Source organism: Maniola jurtina, chromosome Z, assembly GCF_905333055.1.
Source record: "Maniola jurtina chromosome Z, ilManJurt1.1, whole genome shotgun sequence".
Taxonomy (NCBI): Eukaryota; Metazoa; Arthropoda; class Insecta; order Lepidoptera; family Nymphalidae; genus Maniola; species Maniola jurtina.
Genome location: NC_060058.1, coordinates 14,604,205 through 14,623,469, shown reverse-complemented (window position 1 = coordinate 14,623,469; position 19,265 = coordinate 14,604,205). Strand labels below are relative to the sequence as shown.

At 36.8% G+C, this 19,265-nt stretch overlaps 1 protein-coding gene across 2 annotated transcripts in view; it reads right to left on the bottom strand.

Annotated features, from left to right (window-relative positions):
* Positions 1 to 19,265, bottom strand: part of LOC123880246 (neuralized-like protein 4) — a 68,458-nt gene that overhangs the window by 19,836 nt on the left and 29,357 nt on the right. For both annotated transcript variants that reach the window (XM_045928257.1, XM_045928258.1), the window contains exons 24-25: positions 14,521 to 14,715; positions 13,502 to 13,584 (exon numbers count right to left, since the gene is read on the bottom strand). In XM_045928257.1, the coding sequence (XP_045784213.1) occupies positions 13,502 to 13,584; positions 14,521 to 14,715 (278 nt within the window). The remainder of the gene's footprint in view (positions 1 to 13,501; positions 13,585 to 14,520; positions 14,716 to 19,265) is intronic.

Sequence of the window (19,265 nt, the reverse complement as noted above, 5' to 3'; positions counted from 1 at the left end):
TGGTTTTCACAATATCGTCATCTTGATCAGCGTTGATTGCATATTTGATTTTCTGGGATACAGACGAGGTTGCTGTCTTTTAGAGTGTAATTTTTAATTTATCCTCATCGATGACAAGGCCATCATACGGTTTTTCTTTTTAAACTTAGTTGGCCAAAGAAATGCTCATCAATTTCTTCAGTAACAGACTTAAATCTCCGAGACCGAAGTTAGGACCGATTTACCTCGCCGCAAAGCTTGATTAGCGCATTCTTTCGATATAAATGATTTGGCTATACCATTGAAAATAATAATAAATAGACTTTGTCAGTCTTACGCTTAAAACGCAAAAACCTTTGTCGTTATAAAACAAACACATTCATAAAACCATGCTATGTTAATAGTACATAATAATATAGATACTTGAACAATAATATAATTTCTTACGTATTTGAAGCAGAGTTTTACGAGGAAGAACAGCAATTACTATATTATACTATTGAACATAGCTCAGCTTTAATACAATATACTGGCCGTTCAATTCGAGGCCATCGTCGACCGCTACACAATGAAGTCACAGGCACAAGTGTAGTAACGTTGACAAAAGTATAATATTACTGTGCGCAGCGCGAAGAAGCTCGGCGCTAGGAAACGATAATCTCGAAGTGAACGGTTAATAACAATATAACATTACAGCATATACAAAATGAGCGATTGAAGCGTGCCGCGACGGCAAAAGCAGAACAGGATACTCTCAGAATGCTTTCAGATGTACGTATTCTAACACAAGGACTGTATGAAGTAGAACTTCTAGGACCGGTTTATGACCGATGCCGTCGCGCATTATGTTTCAAACTTAAGTTAAGTAAAGCTTCATTCACGCCAGAGCAACAAAGTGCAACATAACGGCAAGCCACATGGGCCGCATGGTGCAATAATTTAGAATGTGACAAGAATCGTCGGCTGACCGTTGACCGTAAGATTCTAATTCTACAGCTCGGAGTCTGCCTAAAAAAAAACCGCCGCACGTTACTTAAGGCCGCAAAATTAATGTTTACATTTAAAGTATGTTGCATTGTCGCACATTGATCGTCTGGCGTGAAATAGGCAAATCACCACAGTTTAGTATACAATGTGAAGCAGCCAACATTCAGTGACGCAATACAAGTCCCAAAATTATATCTTTGAACAGAATATTTAAATTTTAACGTCCTGAATCTGCTCACCACTGTATGAATAAATACCAACTAAATAAGAAAACACGTTTCATTCTGTCAATTTCTCTACTGTACTCGTATAAGAGTGCAAAAAGATCTGAGGCTGAGATCTATAAAGCATCTTCTTCCTATAAGCCCTTATTAATCCATTGTTGGACATAGGCATGCTCACGTGCACGCCATTCTTCTCGGTGTTGGGCAAGCCTCCTCCAAGTTTATCCGGCAAGCTTGGTAATGCCGTCGGACCAACGGGATGGTTGTCTTCCAACGTTTCTCCTTCCGGTACGTGGCCTCCATTCCAGCAGCAAACGAGCATACTTTACGAGCATACTTTCACTTAGCTCAGACTACTTTCGAGCTAAGATAACGTCGGAATTTATAGAGATAAAACCGAAGTCGTGCTAAAAGCGCGCTAAGCAAAGGCTAAGTCAGTAAAATCGACGACGAAAAACGAAAGATGTTTTAATATCTTTAACCTTGGTATCAAAAGTCACTTGATAGCGAACGGCCGGCTGACGAAACGTTCAGCTTCTTTCTCTTTAGTTAAAATAAAATGAGTACAAATATAATTTAATCTCTCTTTAAACACGTTCAATTCCATTACATCTAATCAAAATTATGTTATAAATAAAATTAAGTAAAAATGTTGAACATAAATAAGAAATATAATTTGGACCGTTTTAGATTTTGAAATATTAATATTGTTAAATTTTATAAAGAAAAATCAGAAAAAAAGATTCTGACGAATTGAGAACCTCCTCTTTTAAGTCAGTTAAAAAAAATGCGTGGAATGAATCTTCTTTTTGACAGTCTTAGCCTTAGCATACGCTCAGCATTCATACTACGAATTCCGAATCAAAGATTAAGCTTAGCATACAGCTAAGATTTTCATAAGTCTGAGCAAAGTCAAAGTACTCTATAGATCTCATCCTGAGAGTTGTAATATAATTGCCGACAATGGTATTCGGATAGAAAAAATACCCAGAAGTATAACTTTTAGAAAGAATTTGACGGAATGTAGCAAGGCTATGATTAGCAACTAATAATACAATTTTACAAGTGGCATTGCCAGAAATAAAGCCAGGTTTTGACCGTTCAATGCGATAAAAAACAACGTATTTTTTTCTTTTTTGTCAGCCCTAGCAAAGACTACGGTCTATTTGGGCTGCAAAATTCCAAACACCAGTCTGTTTTTTATCTAGTGCTTTGGTCTATAAAAAATGGTGAAAAATGTTTCTCTTTAAATTAAGTCTATTACTAAATAAATAAATAAAATAAAACCATCGCCAAATTTTAAAAACATGAAAAAATTCGTGTACTCGTGTACCAGTGGCGCTAAGTGCCCCGGATCCACCGCCACCTCCAAATTTGAGTAGAATGGATCGTCATACATCCCTAATCTACAAGTGAAAGAAGAATCGTTGATATAGACAAACAATGTCTCTCAGACACAAGGAGGCCAAGAATAAACCCCCACAGATCAAACCAGCGAACAGTCTAGTAGTGAAATATGCAGGGATTTCATAAGGGGAAACTGCAAAAGATTTAAATTGGTCATTTTAAAACCATCGCCAAATTTTAAAAACATGAAAAAATTCATGTCTCGTTTAGAGACCACCACTTCGGGAACTCGTGTACCAGTGGCGCTAAGTGCCCCGGATCCACCGCCACCTCCAAATTTGAGTTGAATGGATCGTCATACATCCCTAATCTACAAGTGAAAGAAGAAATCGTTGATATAGACCAACAATGTATCTCAGACACAAGGAGGCCAAGAATAAACCCCCACAGATCAAACCAGTGAACAGTCTAGTAGTGAAATATGCAGGGATTTTATAAGGGGAAACTGCAAAAGATTTAAATTGGTCATTTGATTGTTGCCAAATTAATTATTGATATTCATCATTATATGTAGCATGTATGTAGCATACAAAAAGCAAGAAACTCGGTGGCGTCTAACTATTCAAAATTACTCCCGTTTTTCAAAAACAAACTGAACACAACTGTGTGGATGGCAAAGCGAAATCAAGGCAACATAAGCCAGATCCTACTTTTGAACTAAAAGCTTAGATCATAAGGGCAAGAATAATTTAACTAATTTTATAAGATATTGAAGTGTTCTTTCATATTAAGATTAATAAATCATATCCTCGCACATTGTGTTATGAGACCCGATTTTGTCTCATTTTTCTTTTCTTTCAAAATTCGTTATTACTTATCATTCTAAGTACTAGAGTAAAACTCCCGCATTGATACGGTCATTAGTTTTTCTTATAAAAAATCGCAAAGTTGACCTATTTCCGAACTGGAAAATTTACAAAAAAATTGATAATAAGAATGAGAATTGTCTATTCAAATAATATGTTTTTATATGCTTGGATTCTAAGTATTATATAAAACCACATCGAATTGCACTATCAAAACCTGGCTATAAAATTTCTATCGCCAGCGTCATAACATTTTCGCATAGAGCTTCGCTAGCCTCATAACATATTGCACCGAGCTTCGATAGGCCTCATAAAATATCGCATTGACCTTCAGCTAGCCTCATAAAATATAGCATTGACCTTCAGCTAGCCTCATAAAATATCGCATTGACCTTCAGCTAGCCTCATAAAATATCGCATTGACCTTCAGCTAGCCTCATAAAATATCGCATTGACCTTCAGCTAGCCTCATAAAATATCGCATTGACCTTCAGCTAGCCTCATAAAAAATCGCATGGCTCGCCAGGCATTAAAAAAATAAAAAAATCTAACGATTTAGTTAACCCTGCATTAGGCGCGCACCAAAAACTCGCGCGGTTGGACGCGCGGATTACATATGTATGCCATTTTTAAAAGGGAAAATAAAAGTAATTTTGGTCTTTAATGTTATTTATTTTTATTGTTATCTTCCAGATGTGTTTTAATAGAAATAATTAACAAAAATTAAATCATCTACATTATAAAAAAATAAAAATAAGGAGTCAACTTTTACTTATTTCCTACGAAAAATCACTCTTTGAGACCAATTATGTGTAAAATAAGAACAATTACAAAAATTATGAAAATAATTACCACTTTCTAAGCAGGATTAAACAAACAATTCTGGAAAGATCTGAACCAATGAATTTTTGACATGATTTGCACATTTTTTGAGCACTTTTATTGCGCGCTCGGCCACCGTCGTAACAGCTACACACAGAACTCCTTCGTGTGATTTCTGATCCCGGTAGCCTACTTTCTGCTTGAAGAAGGTCAAGAATATCTGTAGTTATATGTTCAAAGATATTTTTTCCCAAAAAGAAAGGGGCACGCAGCCTTCAGGAAGAATTTTTTAGCAGGCTATTCCCTTCGGAGCAGGGGGTACCAAAAGTATATTATAACTGCGAGTTCTTGTATGTCTTGGCTGTATTAGAACAAAGCGTACCTATTATAGGTATTGTTACCTATAATATACCCTGCTATAAAGTTCAGTGCATCTGCTTGGTCGGGGTTGAAGTAGTTCATCTTTGTCAGAACTGACATAAGAAAAGCTCACCATCCAAGGTGAGATTGGGTGATCAGATTCCTCAGGTTGGTAGATCTACTTCATCATCCGATCATAAATTATTATCACTATCTGAATAGTCACTCTGTTCGAACCACGCCACGATTTGAGCCGCTTTTCCATCCATTATTTATCCTAAAATGAAATAGACTTCATTTAACAAAAAACTCATAAAAATATATAAGAATCAGTTAATAATAATTTCATTCAAAATACAATAGTAAAATAATAACAATATTATACTAAAATAACATTAAAAAATAGAAAATGTGAAAAGGAAAATGGTATGTCACAAATACTTACGTTATTGGTCGCGCGGATTACAATAGTAATCCACGGACTTTTGCGGGCCTGCTGTGTCGCAACCACACACGATCATCGCGTAGAAATCGCTAATCGCGACGCTTAATAATCGAACTTATCGCGCGCAACGTAGTAAATACGGTTCGCATGCGGAGCTAGTCGAGCTAGTAGCAGGTAGACTGGGACAGCCAGGCCCAGAGTGCGTCCGGAGTACATCGTGTACGATCTCTTGGCGTAGTGTATGGAGCTATTCGTCGCACACTCAAATGAAAAAGCTCTTCGGGCTTCCAAAAAACGTCTTCGAACGCGTACCGGGCCTTGTCCTGAGAGGATCAAGCATTAACTGGACACGATTCAATAAGATTACTGTAGTTTTGGCGGAATGCCAAACTGGGTAGCCGGTGCCTGTGGATCCTGGGCTTCTACAGGGCCCAAGCGTGATCGGGACCACACCACATACTGTTTTACAGGATGTGGACATGCAACCCATTGAAAGAACATCTGCATCACGCCCCCAACATCTCAACCTGTAAAATTCCGACCGCCGCCTTCTGCTAGACCAGCCGAGTAGAATGGGTTCAGTGTGGTCACTCTGGGAGGTTACGCTAAATCACTTTTTCGTTACGACGGCAGGTCGGCTCAAAATACCTAGGTCGAAGCGTTAACTCTTTTCGATTTTGAAATATTTGCGTATTACATATGTAATCCACGCGACCGATGCAGGATTAATAAGTTGATCATAGATTTAGTAAATAGTGAACAGCATGGTCACTTAGATAAGATGGTTTTAAGAATAAAATTAGTAAAAAGGCTATGTTTTCTTCAGTCCACCCTGGTCGCTGCCGCTTACGTAACTGGCGCAGTCTGTAGGATCCTTGTTTTTCGGACTAAATCGCTTTGTTAGGGTACTTGGGAAGAGGAATTTACGGACCTGCGGTAGGAAGAAAGGGGATTCTGAACATTGGAACAGGACTGGAAGAACGGAGTAACCAGGATGGAGTTCATGTGAGTGCATTAGAATAGCTCTTGTGTTGCTTCCTGAATGAAGATGATGCCTATGTTAAAAATAAATTATTTTTTAGTAATTATTAAATAGTGTCTTCCAAAATTCATAAAATCCACATTTGATGCTAGTTTTAAGTTTGCTAACCATTTTAATTTATCGATTTAACCTTTTCAACGCCACGCTGTCGAAAGAAAACCGTGCCAGCCACGCCAAGCCCTTATTCAACGTTAAAATACCTACGAAAAAGTAGAGATGGGAAAATTGTATCGATAATTCATTATTTTTATTAAAAAAGTTATGTTTTATATTTATGAGTTTTATTAAATCCCCACTATTTCTTATTAAAGAAACTATTTCAATGCAGCTATATAGTTCTTAACAATAAGGAACCAAGAAATCAATGAGATAATAAACTAACACCAAACACGTTTGGACAGCACTATTCACTATGGTTACGTCATTTTCTGTCGGCTATACACGACCGTGGCGTGGAGGGCACGGCGTTCAGCGATTTGTTCGCATCTTAATTAGGGATGTGGTAGTTTGGCACGCCGTTTATCGATAACTAGCAAATAGTGATTTGATTACGAATAGTGATTGATTCTCTCTACGGCTTAGACAAATTTATGGTATTCCCGAAACTAAGCAACCATAAACAAATAGGGTGGCCAAAGCTCTATGGACTGTAAACCTTAATAATTTTTTTTATTACCTAACTACTTTACTACTTTTTTCTATAAAATTGTTTTTTTTTATATATTACTTCCAAAATTTCTTCCTAAAATTTATCGATTTCTTTATCTGGAATTTTCCAACAGGCGAAACCAACGCCTTCCAACAGGTGAATGAGCTCATCAGTGCTCATCTCACAGGTACTTATTTTAAAAATAAGATAAGTATGAAATATTTTATTTCTAAACACGTCTGACACCGTAGCACATAAATACATACTATACTAAATAAATAGGGTAGCAGTTCACCACATCTAGGGTTGCCATCTCTAAAATTTGACAACCAGGACAAGACGCGTGAAACCCCCGAATTTCAAAGCCCAGAACCCGGACATGTCAACAGGTTTTTCAAACATAGTCAGTGTAGTAAAAAGTCAGTTGAAAATGTCATAAATCACCTTTTTATTTATTTTCAGACCTTAAAATCAAAAGTTATCTTTTATCACCACTTTAAATGTACCTAATCAAATCAAATCAAATTTCTTTATTGCGAATTTGGGTAAACAGTGGAGATGTTACGAAGACAAAAAGGTACAGCCAAATTCTGCTTATAAGCATGCAATATGTAACATTAAATTAAGATACATTTTGGTCACACAAAAAACATTACAAACATTACACAAACCTAACCAAACAGTCATCCTAACCAAACAGTTATTCCATTTTTAGAGGTGGAAATGTTAATAAAAATACGTATTTTTCGTGTTATGAATGGTGTTAAGAGGATGCGAAATAACAGAGGTTTCTCACTTATCCAGGTCCCACTGTATATTGTTGTAATAACTGTAGGTGAAAGGTTTATTGCAATACTTTGTGGATACAATCAGAAAAAATATAATTTAACATCGTTTTCATAAAATTTCTCAACAATTTTAACATTTTAAATTTTTTATTATTTCAAGTTCCTACGTTCAAGACTACATCACTAGCTGTCGGCTATAGCCGTCCGTGGCGTGTGGGGACGCCGCGAATGATGACTTTTGACATGATTTTGTTTCGTATTGTTTATCATTCTTATTTTTCATAGTTTAGAATTTTTGTTATAATAAATGTATAGCTTAGATACTAAAGTTTAATTTGGTAGTATAAAATAAAACATACAAGTGTTACTTTAATTTTTATTTGCCAATATTGTGAACGGTAATTTCAGTCGGCTATAGCCGTCATTGGCGTGTTGGGGCACGTTTTGGTTTGTCGGCTATAGCCGACGGTGGCGTTGAAAAGGTTAAACAAAAAAAGTACGTCAAATTACGTCTAATGTTTGTGAGGGTAGTATGAAATATATGTACATAGGAGATCGGTCATGTGAATATAATAAATCAGTGCATGCCTAACGCTCGTGTTTGATTGACACTCTTCACATGGCGCAGTCGTTAAATAAAAATAAAACGTGGAAAAGTGGTTGAAGTTTAGAAATGGATAGTGTATTATCACCGCCGTCTTCGTTTTGCTTCGATAAGAATGCATCGGACGCCTGGAGCCTCAATGAGAGGTGGACAAAATGGAAGCGAAGTTATGAAATATACAGTAAAGCGTGCGAATTAACCAAGAAGTCAGTAGAAATTCAAGTGAATATTCTGTTGCATGTGGTGGGTGAACAGTGTCGAGATATTTTGGATCGTTTGCCGGACAAATGTACGACTGTTGAACAAGTTTGGAAAACGTTAGATGAGCAATTTCATACAAAAAGGAATGTTACGGTCGAGCGTCACAAGTTTTTTATGCGTCATCAACAAGACAATGAATCCATTGAACAGTACGTTTTTGAGCTAAGAAAGTTAGCTCAAACGTGTGAATTTCGTGATTTACATGATGAACTTATCAAGGATCGATTGGTATGTGGCATTTCTAGTTCGGCAATTCGTGAACGCTTGCTAAGAGAAGATGATTTGTCGTTAAAAAAGGCTATGGATATTTGTCGTGCAGCTATCGCATCTCGAACGAACTCGGAAAAAATCAAACCTGAAAGAGAAGAGACACAATTGTATAACGTTCATCAAGTTAATCGATCGCAGAAAGAGGTTTCGTTTGTGAAGTCGAAGATGACGTCATCAAGAGGGCGAGCTCGGAGCGCGGGACGCGATGTGGCGGCGGCGGAGCCGGAGAGCGTGCGGCGCGCCGCGCGCTGGCGGGCCGGACGGGCGCCGCCGGAGGCGCGCACACCGCATGCGCTTGCGCCGCGGCCGCGCGGGCGTCTCCTAGCGGCGAGCGACTTCAACGTGAACCAGGGGCGTGCGGTCCCGGGTTCGAGTAAAATGTGTAAATATTGTGGAATTGTGCATAAAAAGTTTGAGTGCCCGGCATATGGTCAAAGGTGTGTGCGATGTTCAGGGATGAACCATTTTGCACGCGTTTGTGGCGTACATTATATCGAGGAATCTGACGAACAGGTAATCTATTCCTTAAATAATAGTAGTGATTGGAATCTTAGCTTAAAAATATGTGGAACTTGGATTAGATTTAAATTAGATACAGGAGCTGATGTAAATGTTTTGCCGTTACATTATTTTGAAAAGTTAAATATAGGCCAGGAGTGTTTATTGCAGACGAAAACAAAGTTGAGTGGTTATTCCGGTGCAAGCATAGACGTCCTGGGAAAAATATTTCTATATGTGAGTTACAAGGACAAAACATATTTGCTCGAATTCAAAGTAGCCAGAGTTCAGTCTGTACCCATACTGGGACGTCATGCTTGTACGGAATTAGACGTAGTTAGGCGTGTCATGTCGGTACAGAGTAATGATAATAGTCCAGGTTTTATAACGAAGTTTGAGGACGTATTTCAAGGTCTTGGATGCTTACCGGGTCAATATAAAATACATTTAAAGGACGATGCTGTCCCTGTCGTACATGCGCCGAGGAAGTTACCGTTTGCTATTAAGGAGGATGTAAAGAAAAAATTAAATGAAATGGAATCGCAGAAGATAATTTCTAAAGTTGAGGGTCCATCTGATTGGGTTAGCAGTATTACGGTAGTTAAAAAACCTAATGGTGACTTGCGTATATGCTTAGATCCCAAGGAGTTAAATCAAGCAATTAAGCGGGAACATTTTAGGTTACCAACCTTGGATGAAATTTTATCAAGGTTATCGGGAGCTAGATATTTTAGTACTTTAGATGCTTCCTCGGGGTTTTGGAATATTGCTTTAGATGACACAAGCAGTTCGTATTGTACGTTTAATACTCCATTTGGGAGATACAAGTTCTTGAGGATGCCTTTTGGAATTTGTTCAGCATCGGAAGTATTTCATAAAAAAATGATAGAAAACTTTGATGACCTTGAAGGAGTGTGCATGTATATCGATGACTTACTGATATATGGGTGTAATAAAGAGGAGCATGATGAAAGATTGAGGAAAGTGTTGGAAAGGTGTAGAAAAATTAATTTAAAATTAAATAAAAATAAGTGTAGGTTTGGGTTGGAAGAAATAAAGTATTTAGGACATAGGATTACGAAAAATGGGCTGTGTCCCGATGACAGTCATATCACGGCTATTACAAAAATGCCAATCCCTAAGGATAAAAAAGATGTAGAAAGATTTTTGGGTTTAGTTAATTATATAGGTAGTTTTATTCCTAATCTATCGGATAGGGTTCAGCCATTGCGAGAATTATTAAGAAAGGAAATTGAGTGGCACTGGAATGAAAGTCATGATAAATGTTTTCAAGATATTAAGCTATGTCTGTCTAGTCGCCCAGTTTTGCAATATTATGATGGGAATAAACCGATTATAATATCAGTGGACGCGAGTAAGAGTGGGTTAGGTGCATGTTTAATGCAAAACAATTTGCCGGTCTGTTATGCGTCCAAGGCGTTGACTAAGGCTGAACAGAGATATGCACAGATCGAGAAGGAACTGTACGCATGTGTGTTTGCTTGTGAAAAGTTTTATGCATATATTTATGGAAAGACAGATGTAACCATTGAAACCGACCATAAGCCGCTGATAAGCATTATTAAAAAACCAATAACAGACGCTCCTGCGCGTTTGCAAAGGATGTTGTTAAGATTGCAGCGTTATACATTTAAACTCGTGTACAAGCCAGGTAAGCACCTATATATCGCCGATGCACTATCGCGTGCATATGAACCGGCGGCCGCAGCCGAGGCGCTTCATTCGACACAAGACTGTCTGCATGACGAGGTGTGTGCCGTCACTCGCGATGCGGCATCGGCGCTCACGCAATATTTTCAGAATGCGCAGTTTATAGCTTTGCAGAAAGGTACTGAGAATGATAGTGAGTTGCAACAGGTGATGAAGTACATAAATAGGGGTTGGCCGGGGGAAAAGAGTGATGTAGTGGAGTTAGTTAGGCCGTATTGGAATTATAAAGAGAGTTTATCAGTTGCTTATGGATTGATATGGAAAAGTGAAAGGGTAGTGGTACCGAAGGCTTTACGAAAAGAAATGTTAGGTAGACTACACATAGGTCACATGGGATTGGAAAAAACTAAATTGAGGGCTAGAGAGACAATATTTTGGCCAGGGTTAAATAATGATTTAATAAATTTAATAAATAGTTGTGATGTTTGTCTTGCGCATAAAAAATTCAACCAAAAGGAGACATTACAATCTCACGAAATTCCTGATAGTCCGTGGGTGAAAGTTGGCGTTGACTTGTTTCATTTGAAGGGCTTAAATTACCTAATGATAGTTGATTATTACAGTAAGTTTTTTGAAATAGTAGAATTACAGTGTACCGACTCTGTGTTTGTAATTAATTGTTTAAAGAATATTTTTTGTCACCAAGGAATTCCTTCGATTGTGATTTCGGATTCGGGCCCCCAATTTAGCTCAAATTGCTTTAGAAAATTTGCTTTGGAGTGGGAATTTAAGCATATTACTTCTTCACCTCATTACCCGCAGTCGAACGGACAGGTTGAGCGTATGATTCAGACGGTAAAACATATCATGATTAAGACTAAAGAAAATGGCTCGGATTATCGCTTAGCTTTATTAGAATATTTAAATACTCCCTTGTCAACGGAATTACCTTCTCCGGCAGAATTGTTACAGAGTAGGAAATTTAAAAGCATTCTGCCGACATCGAAAAAATTGTTGAAACCAAAAGTTCATGAAAATATTAGACAGAAGTTATTAAATAGGCAAAAAGAACAAAAATTTTATTATGATCGTAATGCTAAAGATTTAATAAAATTAGGGAAGGGAGAAAAAGTACGGATCTATGACTTGCGGATCAAAAGGTGGGTACCAGGGACGATAAGCCGCATTCTAGCTAACAGATCTTATGAAGTGACGACTTTAAATGGTAAAAAATTAGTTCGCAATAGACGACACATTATGATAGACTCATCGCAAAGACAAGACACGCCTTGCTATGGATTTGACTATGACGATATAGATTGTAATACAGAGATAGAAAGAGAACCTAGTCAAAGTCAAAGTAATAGTACAGGTATGAATAATTGTAACAACTACTCGTATGTAACTCGTTCTGGCAGGATAGTGAGGCCTCCGGATAGATGGGGGTTCACGTAGCGTCAGCGCGTCACGCGCGGCTAAGCAAAATAGAAAATTGTTATACTTATACATAAATAAATCTAAATTATTATAACGTGATTTTAAAATGTGTGTAATAGCATAATTGTCTGGTCTTTTTACTTCTTATATCTTTACTGGTTTTTTTTTTAAAATAAGAATAATAAATTATCATTTAACAGAACTGATGACATAAAAAATTAATTATTGTGTAATCATTTTTTTATCTTATGAATTATTATTGTTAAAATGAATAGTGAGTGTTTGTTTATTACCTGGACAGGTGGAGTTGTTTTTTAATATAAGAATTTATCATTTAACAGATATTATGACATATAACTAATTATGATTATTGTAAAATTAATTTTTTTTTATCTCATGAATTATTATTGTCAAAATGAATAACGAGTTTGTGTTTATTATAAAAAAGAGGGATGATAATATAAATTTAATAATTTTGTTTTTAAAGGGGGAAGATGTGAGGGTAGTATGAAATATATGTACATAGGAGATCGGTCATGTGAATATAATAAATCAGTGCATGCCTAACGCTCGTGTTTGATTGACACTCTTCACAATGTTATGACGTCACATCTGTGAATTTCATACAAGCTCCCTTAGGGCCAGGGCATATATGGCGGCGCGCAGCGCAGAGTATTTTTCATTGTCAAAATATTATCACATTATCCTCATTGAAATAATATCTAAAATCAATTGTGCATCCGTGCGGCTACTCGCGCTTCCGCGCGCAGTTCTGCGCGCGCTCGCGCATTATCTGGTACAAATTCATGCGATTAGAAAACTTCCCGGGCATGCTCTGCGCAGCGCTCCGCCATATGTGCGCCGGCCCTTACTAAGCGAGTGTTTTGATAAAAAGTCGCTGATATGACTAGTAGTCATCATCCCTATTCCGCTATTTCCTACACCTAGTTCATAAGTTAATCCTACAGCCTTTAGATTTTATTAGATAAAATAAGTAATTAATTGTAATTATACAACCTAGATTTTTCACCTTATAGTCTTTATTATAGCATTGTTAGAACCTAGATTGTTAGTAATTTTTAGGTATGGATCAAAATCTAGAAAAAGTACTCAAGGCCATTCGCATCGTCCTCGGCAACAGCCGACAGTTGCTTTAGTACCATACATACTGAGTGACCATACATATCACAAATTTCGTCACTGACAGTAAGCAATGCTGCATAGCCAGGCTATAAATATTTTAATACTTACCCTAAATCGGTGTCCTCTGCGTAGCGGCTGACTGACTATGGCGACTGCGTCCTGGTATCCTGACGTACGCATCGCCACTGTATCTGAAAATTTTTGATACATCAAAAGTCGTAATCTACATCTCTAACGTATTCATACCCATCTGCGATAAGTTACTTAGTAATGCTGATATTTGTCCAAGATTGTATGGTCTATTTTACCGACGACGGCAAAGCCAAAAGGTTGGATTATGATTTTCGCAGTCTATGTGTTTGTATCAAATTCTGTGTATTCCACCATAGCACCTAAATTGCTGGGCCAATTTTGATGAATGATCAAAAATTTTTTTTGCTATAGCTCGTTAATATATATATAGCTGCTTGTGCTGATTCACTCACTCACTCACTCATTGATCACCTCTCCTGTAAAATTTTGTATGAAAAAATTTTTTTTCACTGACAGTTTCTTATAGAGGACAAAAAATGATTCGGAACAAAAATATGGAAAGAGCTAATGATTGAGGATTTCGGAGACGGGTGAAGAGCACGCTTAAGGTATTGAAGATAGGTGGGAGGTGCTCGAGCAAATGTCACTCGAAACGTCACCGATTGGCAGAGAGCTGAAAAAAAATTCAAAATGGCGAAAAAAAGATGGCCGCCATACAAAATTCGTCGGTGTCCATCTCGGAAGGTATAAAAGATGGAAGAGTGGTTTCTTAGCAAAAGATGATCAGGATCCAAAAGACTACTCAATGAATAGAAAAAAACAACAACAAAATGGCGGAATTTATTTTTCCATATAAAATGTATGGCGAATATTGAAGATACCCAATTATTATATTAGGACAAGGTCCGCATTTTGGCAAACCAACTCTGCATGCTCGCGGACCACTTCAGTGGTCCGCGCACCCACGCGCCATACAAGTTAATTATACTGATACTGAGCGACAGGAAAACAATTTTACTATTAGTGGAGATGTTTCTGAGGACTTCCTAAGTATAGCTATTTTATTGATTGGAGTATATTATTGTTGTATTTACCTGAACTACAAAGCTTGATATTCCCTCCATGTATGTAGTGGAATGTGTAGGGCAGGGCGGCCCGCCTCCGCCGTGGCTCGGTGACGGGCACGAGGGTGACCATCGAAGCGGACAGGTCCGGTGTGTCGGTGCTCGTGGCTTGCACTTCGCAAACTATGTCTTCAACTTCCGCCTTTTGCCCCGTGTCGTTCGGAACTGGTGTCAAATTCAAAGTATTTATGTGAAATGGGTACTGTAACTAGCAGGAAATAATGCATGTAGATTGTCATCTCTGTCGTTGAAACGGACAATGTGTGATATTTCTTGCTTCATACCACTGTACACTTCAATTGTTGAATTTATAAAAATATGATCTGATCACATGATTTCCAGTTTTCTTCACTACGTACTCGGGTATTTTTTTTGACCTTTTTTATGATAAATCAAAACTATTATCCATAAAAATAAATGAATCTGTTTTAGAATGTACAGGTAAAACCCTTTCATATGATACCCCACTTGGTGTGGTTATCTTACTTTGAAAATTGAAAATACTAAATTATTTGTTCATGAACACATATTTTTATTTATTTTGTGATGTAACCAAAAATTCACAATTTTCGGATTTTTTCCTTTTCTTGTTCTATAAGACCTACCTTACTGCTAAACATGATTCTAAATACTATATCTTATAGGTATCCTATAGGTTATAATATAGATAAGTATCCTATAGGTTTTCTGGACAGACACGATAGATGGACAGACGCAGACAGACAATGAAGTGTTATATACCCTATAAGGGTTACATTTTTCCTTTTGAGGTATGGAAACCTAAAATTATTCCAAATATCCAATGCATGTCCAAGATCGAACCTGGGACCTCCCGAATAGGAGGCAGAACCATAACAACTAGGCTATTGCCACATAGTTGACATAAGTGTAGTTTGATTTAATCTTTTTGGTGGTGAAGTGAGGTGTAAGAGAACCGGTTCGCAGAAGGAATGTCATTGCAACATGGCTTGTGATCGACTTCTCAGCTGTTAATAAGTAAGAATCCTAATAAATCTATTTTGAAAGGTACAAAGGTATAAGCAATAAAACGTAAAGGGGTTTGGGTAACTTTGTATGGAGCAGTGGTGCCTTTTTTTCGTTGCGGCCACTGATGGTTTTAGTGTTATTTTATAGTGCTACTTTAAACATTGTAATGATGATAAATAATGTTGCTCTAAGTGACATCGGGGCTGAGATATTTGAATTTGAAAAATTAAAATCGAAGGCTGAATATCGATTTTGAGTGCACTTTCTAACTGAAACTATCTTTAAATATGTAGATATGACAATGAATAGGATGTATATAGATAAAATGATCTTATTTTGAGCTGAAAGGAACCGCACTTGGTGGACAAACGACATCAAGTGAGCCGCAGGGAGCCACTGGATTCAGGTAGCGTAAGACCGTACCGTGTGGAAGTCCCTACAAGAAACCTATGTCAAGCAGTGGACCTCTATTGGTTAACAATTGTAACAAAGAAAATTTTTCACCACCCAATAGGTGAAAAATTTAAAATAAAATTTATTTAAAAAAAACAAAACAATAGAATTAATTCCTTACTTTTACTTCCAGCTGACAAAATATATATATATAAAATGGATATAGGGAAAACCTTCGGGCGCCAGCCAGCTGGATAGAAATCTCCACAGATAGACTTGCCGAGGCCTGGACTTTTAATCGCAAGTCAGAGATTCGGTCCACCTAGCCGTGCTCTCTATTCCGGGACGCCAAATGTCCTCAAGAAATAAATATTGGTGAATAAAAATCAAAGAATTTAAAATTTATTATTAAAAATTAATTTATTAAATTTCTAAAGTTTTATACAAATTTTATTTATTAAAGAGGAAAAAAAAATATGACAATTTATAATAGGTATCGCCCCTTTGTTCTTGTCTTAATTTTATATGTCTTATATATAATTATCAAAAATAAACAAACTTATAGTACCTGGGCCACATGGCCACACACTAGGTTATAAAAAAAATAAAGTCCAAATTATCACAAAATTTGTTAAAATAGAGAATAAGCTAGGCACATGTCGAATATCTAACTAATTCCACAGGCCGAAAACTGCATTCCATCACACCAATTCCAGGATGGAATCCGATATAAAACGTAACATGTACGATCCAAAATGAAATTTACGGGAAAATCCTCATGATAAATGCTCAAATGAGGCGTTAAATGATAACAATCTAGGATCAACGATCTAGGATCAACGATCTAGGATCAACGGCTGTAACAAGGAAATGTTAGGTTAAAATTTTCATTCATTTTCTTGTTGGAAAATTCAATGTTCTAATGGCGAGATTGGGTAGAAAAATGAACACTTACCGCTAAAAGCGCCGTGTCCTACCACTCTATAGCCCTCTGGCCCATAAATATGTATTATACTTATTTAGTTTAACTTTCACATTTTTAAAAATTAATAATTGACGAGCAAATGTTTGCGTGTCTATGTAGGAAGAAAAAGTGAACCTTCAAAATGGCCACCGAAAGATGCCAACTTCATTCGGTAAACGAGCTGTCAAAAATGTTACTAGTTTTTTTTTTTTTTTCCAATATGAAAGAAGGTTTGACAGATCGTTGAATTACATTCCCAAACGTCACGCCTTAGAAACGTCATGGTGAAGTTTGGGACACTGACATATGACGTATAAAAGGTCTACAAACAGATTTCAGGTTATGTTAATAAAAATATGCGATCTAAATAAAGGATGTAACGGGACCGCTAAGGTACACGTTACAATTTCCCCTTTCTAGAGAAAAGAAAAAAAACCTTTTTTTTCTTTACCCTAAACAATTCTATAAGACAAAACAAAGGGAACTACCAAACAAAAGGAAAGTTAAATATCTAAATTTATGTAAGCCAAAACAACCAAATAATCATTAATAAATACAGATTGAGAAGCAATCCATTAAAACAAAATTCCTAAACTAGATTTGCATAGTATTGGTATACTACTGCCCAAGACACTAGCATCAACGCTGTGAAATGGCAAACCAAACTAGCGAAGAAGGGAAGAAAACTTTCTAAAGAGTGTGTGATTAGGATTGGTATACTACTGACCAAGACACTAAGCATCAACGCCGTGAAATGGCAAACCAACCTAACACAACATAAGCCAAAATAAAAAGAGTCTAGAGTTAGTATGCAACTGATCAATCCACTGAGGCACCCTCGCCGCGTATTGACGAACTAACCTAGCTAAGGGGTTTTCGGAATGGTATGCAACCGAACAAAGCACTCAGGCACCCTCGCCGCGCATTGTCGAACCATCCAAAATAAAGATGCGCTACAAAAGAGCAACACCTAAAACATCGTCCTGCCTAAAGCAAGGACCTAGCGAACATGTCCACATGTGTGAGACAAGGCCAAGGATGAGTACTAAAGACCCACATAAAAAAAAAAATATATACATCTACTTGCCCGATAAAACAGACACAAGCAGGAGGATAACATGGAGCATGTGCCAACCATGATCCCACAAAAGATCTGTACATATTTACAAAACTACCTGACTGACTATAGCAGAACAAGCAGGAGGATAATACGGGGCATGTGCTAAACCGTAATCCCTTAAAAGAAAACTATACATATTTACAACAAAATTAGGTAATACGGTGCAAACAAAGGCAAAACCGCAACCAAAATGAGTTCTTCAAGAGCCTGGTAAAACGAAGCAACTGCATAACCGCTACCAAAAGATCCCTTATAAACAGAACTATAAAATCAAAAATATACAATATATACAAAAAAAAGGGAGGTAATGCGGAGCAACTGCATAGCCGCAACCTATAAATCGGTAGGACTGACAAAGGAGCCAAAAAAAATCCTACACAAAATAATAATGAGTCCTTATTGTGTTAACTTCTGCTAGATTCTTTTCCTGTTAAAATTAATTTTAAGTTTTAATTTTGTCAAATTTTAAGAATATCTTTTATATGGTATCTACCTGTACTATTTTTTTCCAAATCTTTTAATAAATATACATTATCTGAAATTTTCTTTATTATTTTACATTTAACAAATTTAGGGGCTAATTTTGCGGAAAAGAAAGAAGCAGCATTGGATTGCACAAAGTTGCGCCTCCAAACTGTGTCTCCAACACAATAAGAAATGCTTTTTCTTCCTTCATTGTAGTATTTGGCATTTCGTCTATATGACTTGGCCAGATTACTAACAGTTTTATCAAAAATATTACTCAAAGTAAGAAGTGCGTCCGAATAATCTGAACGACTACCAATAGTTAACTCTGAAGGGTCAGAGATAGAATAAAATTTATGTAGGGATCCATCAAGGAAAACTTCCCTACCAAACATAAGAAAATTAGGTGTGTATCCTGTAACTAAATTAATAGTGCCTGAACATGGGGTAAATACCTATACCACGTTCTATGATCGTTCTCAACATAGCATGCTAGACAAGTCTCAATAGTCTTATTAAAACGTTCAACTGGGTTATTCTGAGGAGTACGTTATGAAATTTTTTTTTTGGAATATTATATTCTTTAGCAAAATTAAGATTTATTTAAGTTATTTGCAAGTCTAGAATCTTTTAATCTTTGATATTTATTTATCTAAAATGCTGAATGAATTTAAAATCTTTTAAAATTAAAATAATAATATCATCTAGGTAACAGGACTTCGTTATCAAAATCTGGTCCAAACAAACGATCAGAAAGTCTGTGTAATTCGACGGTGCATTTGTCAT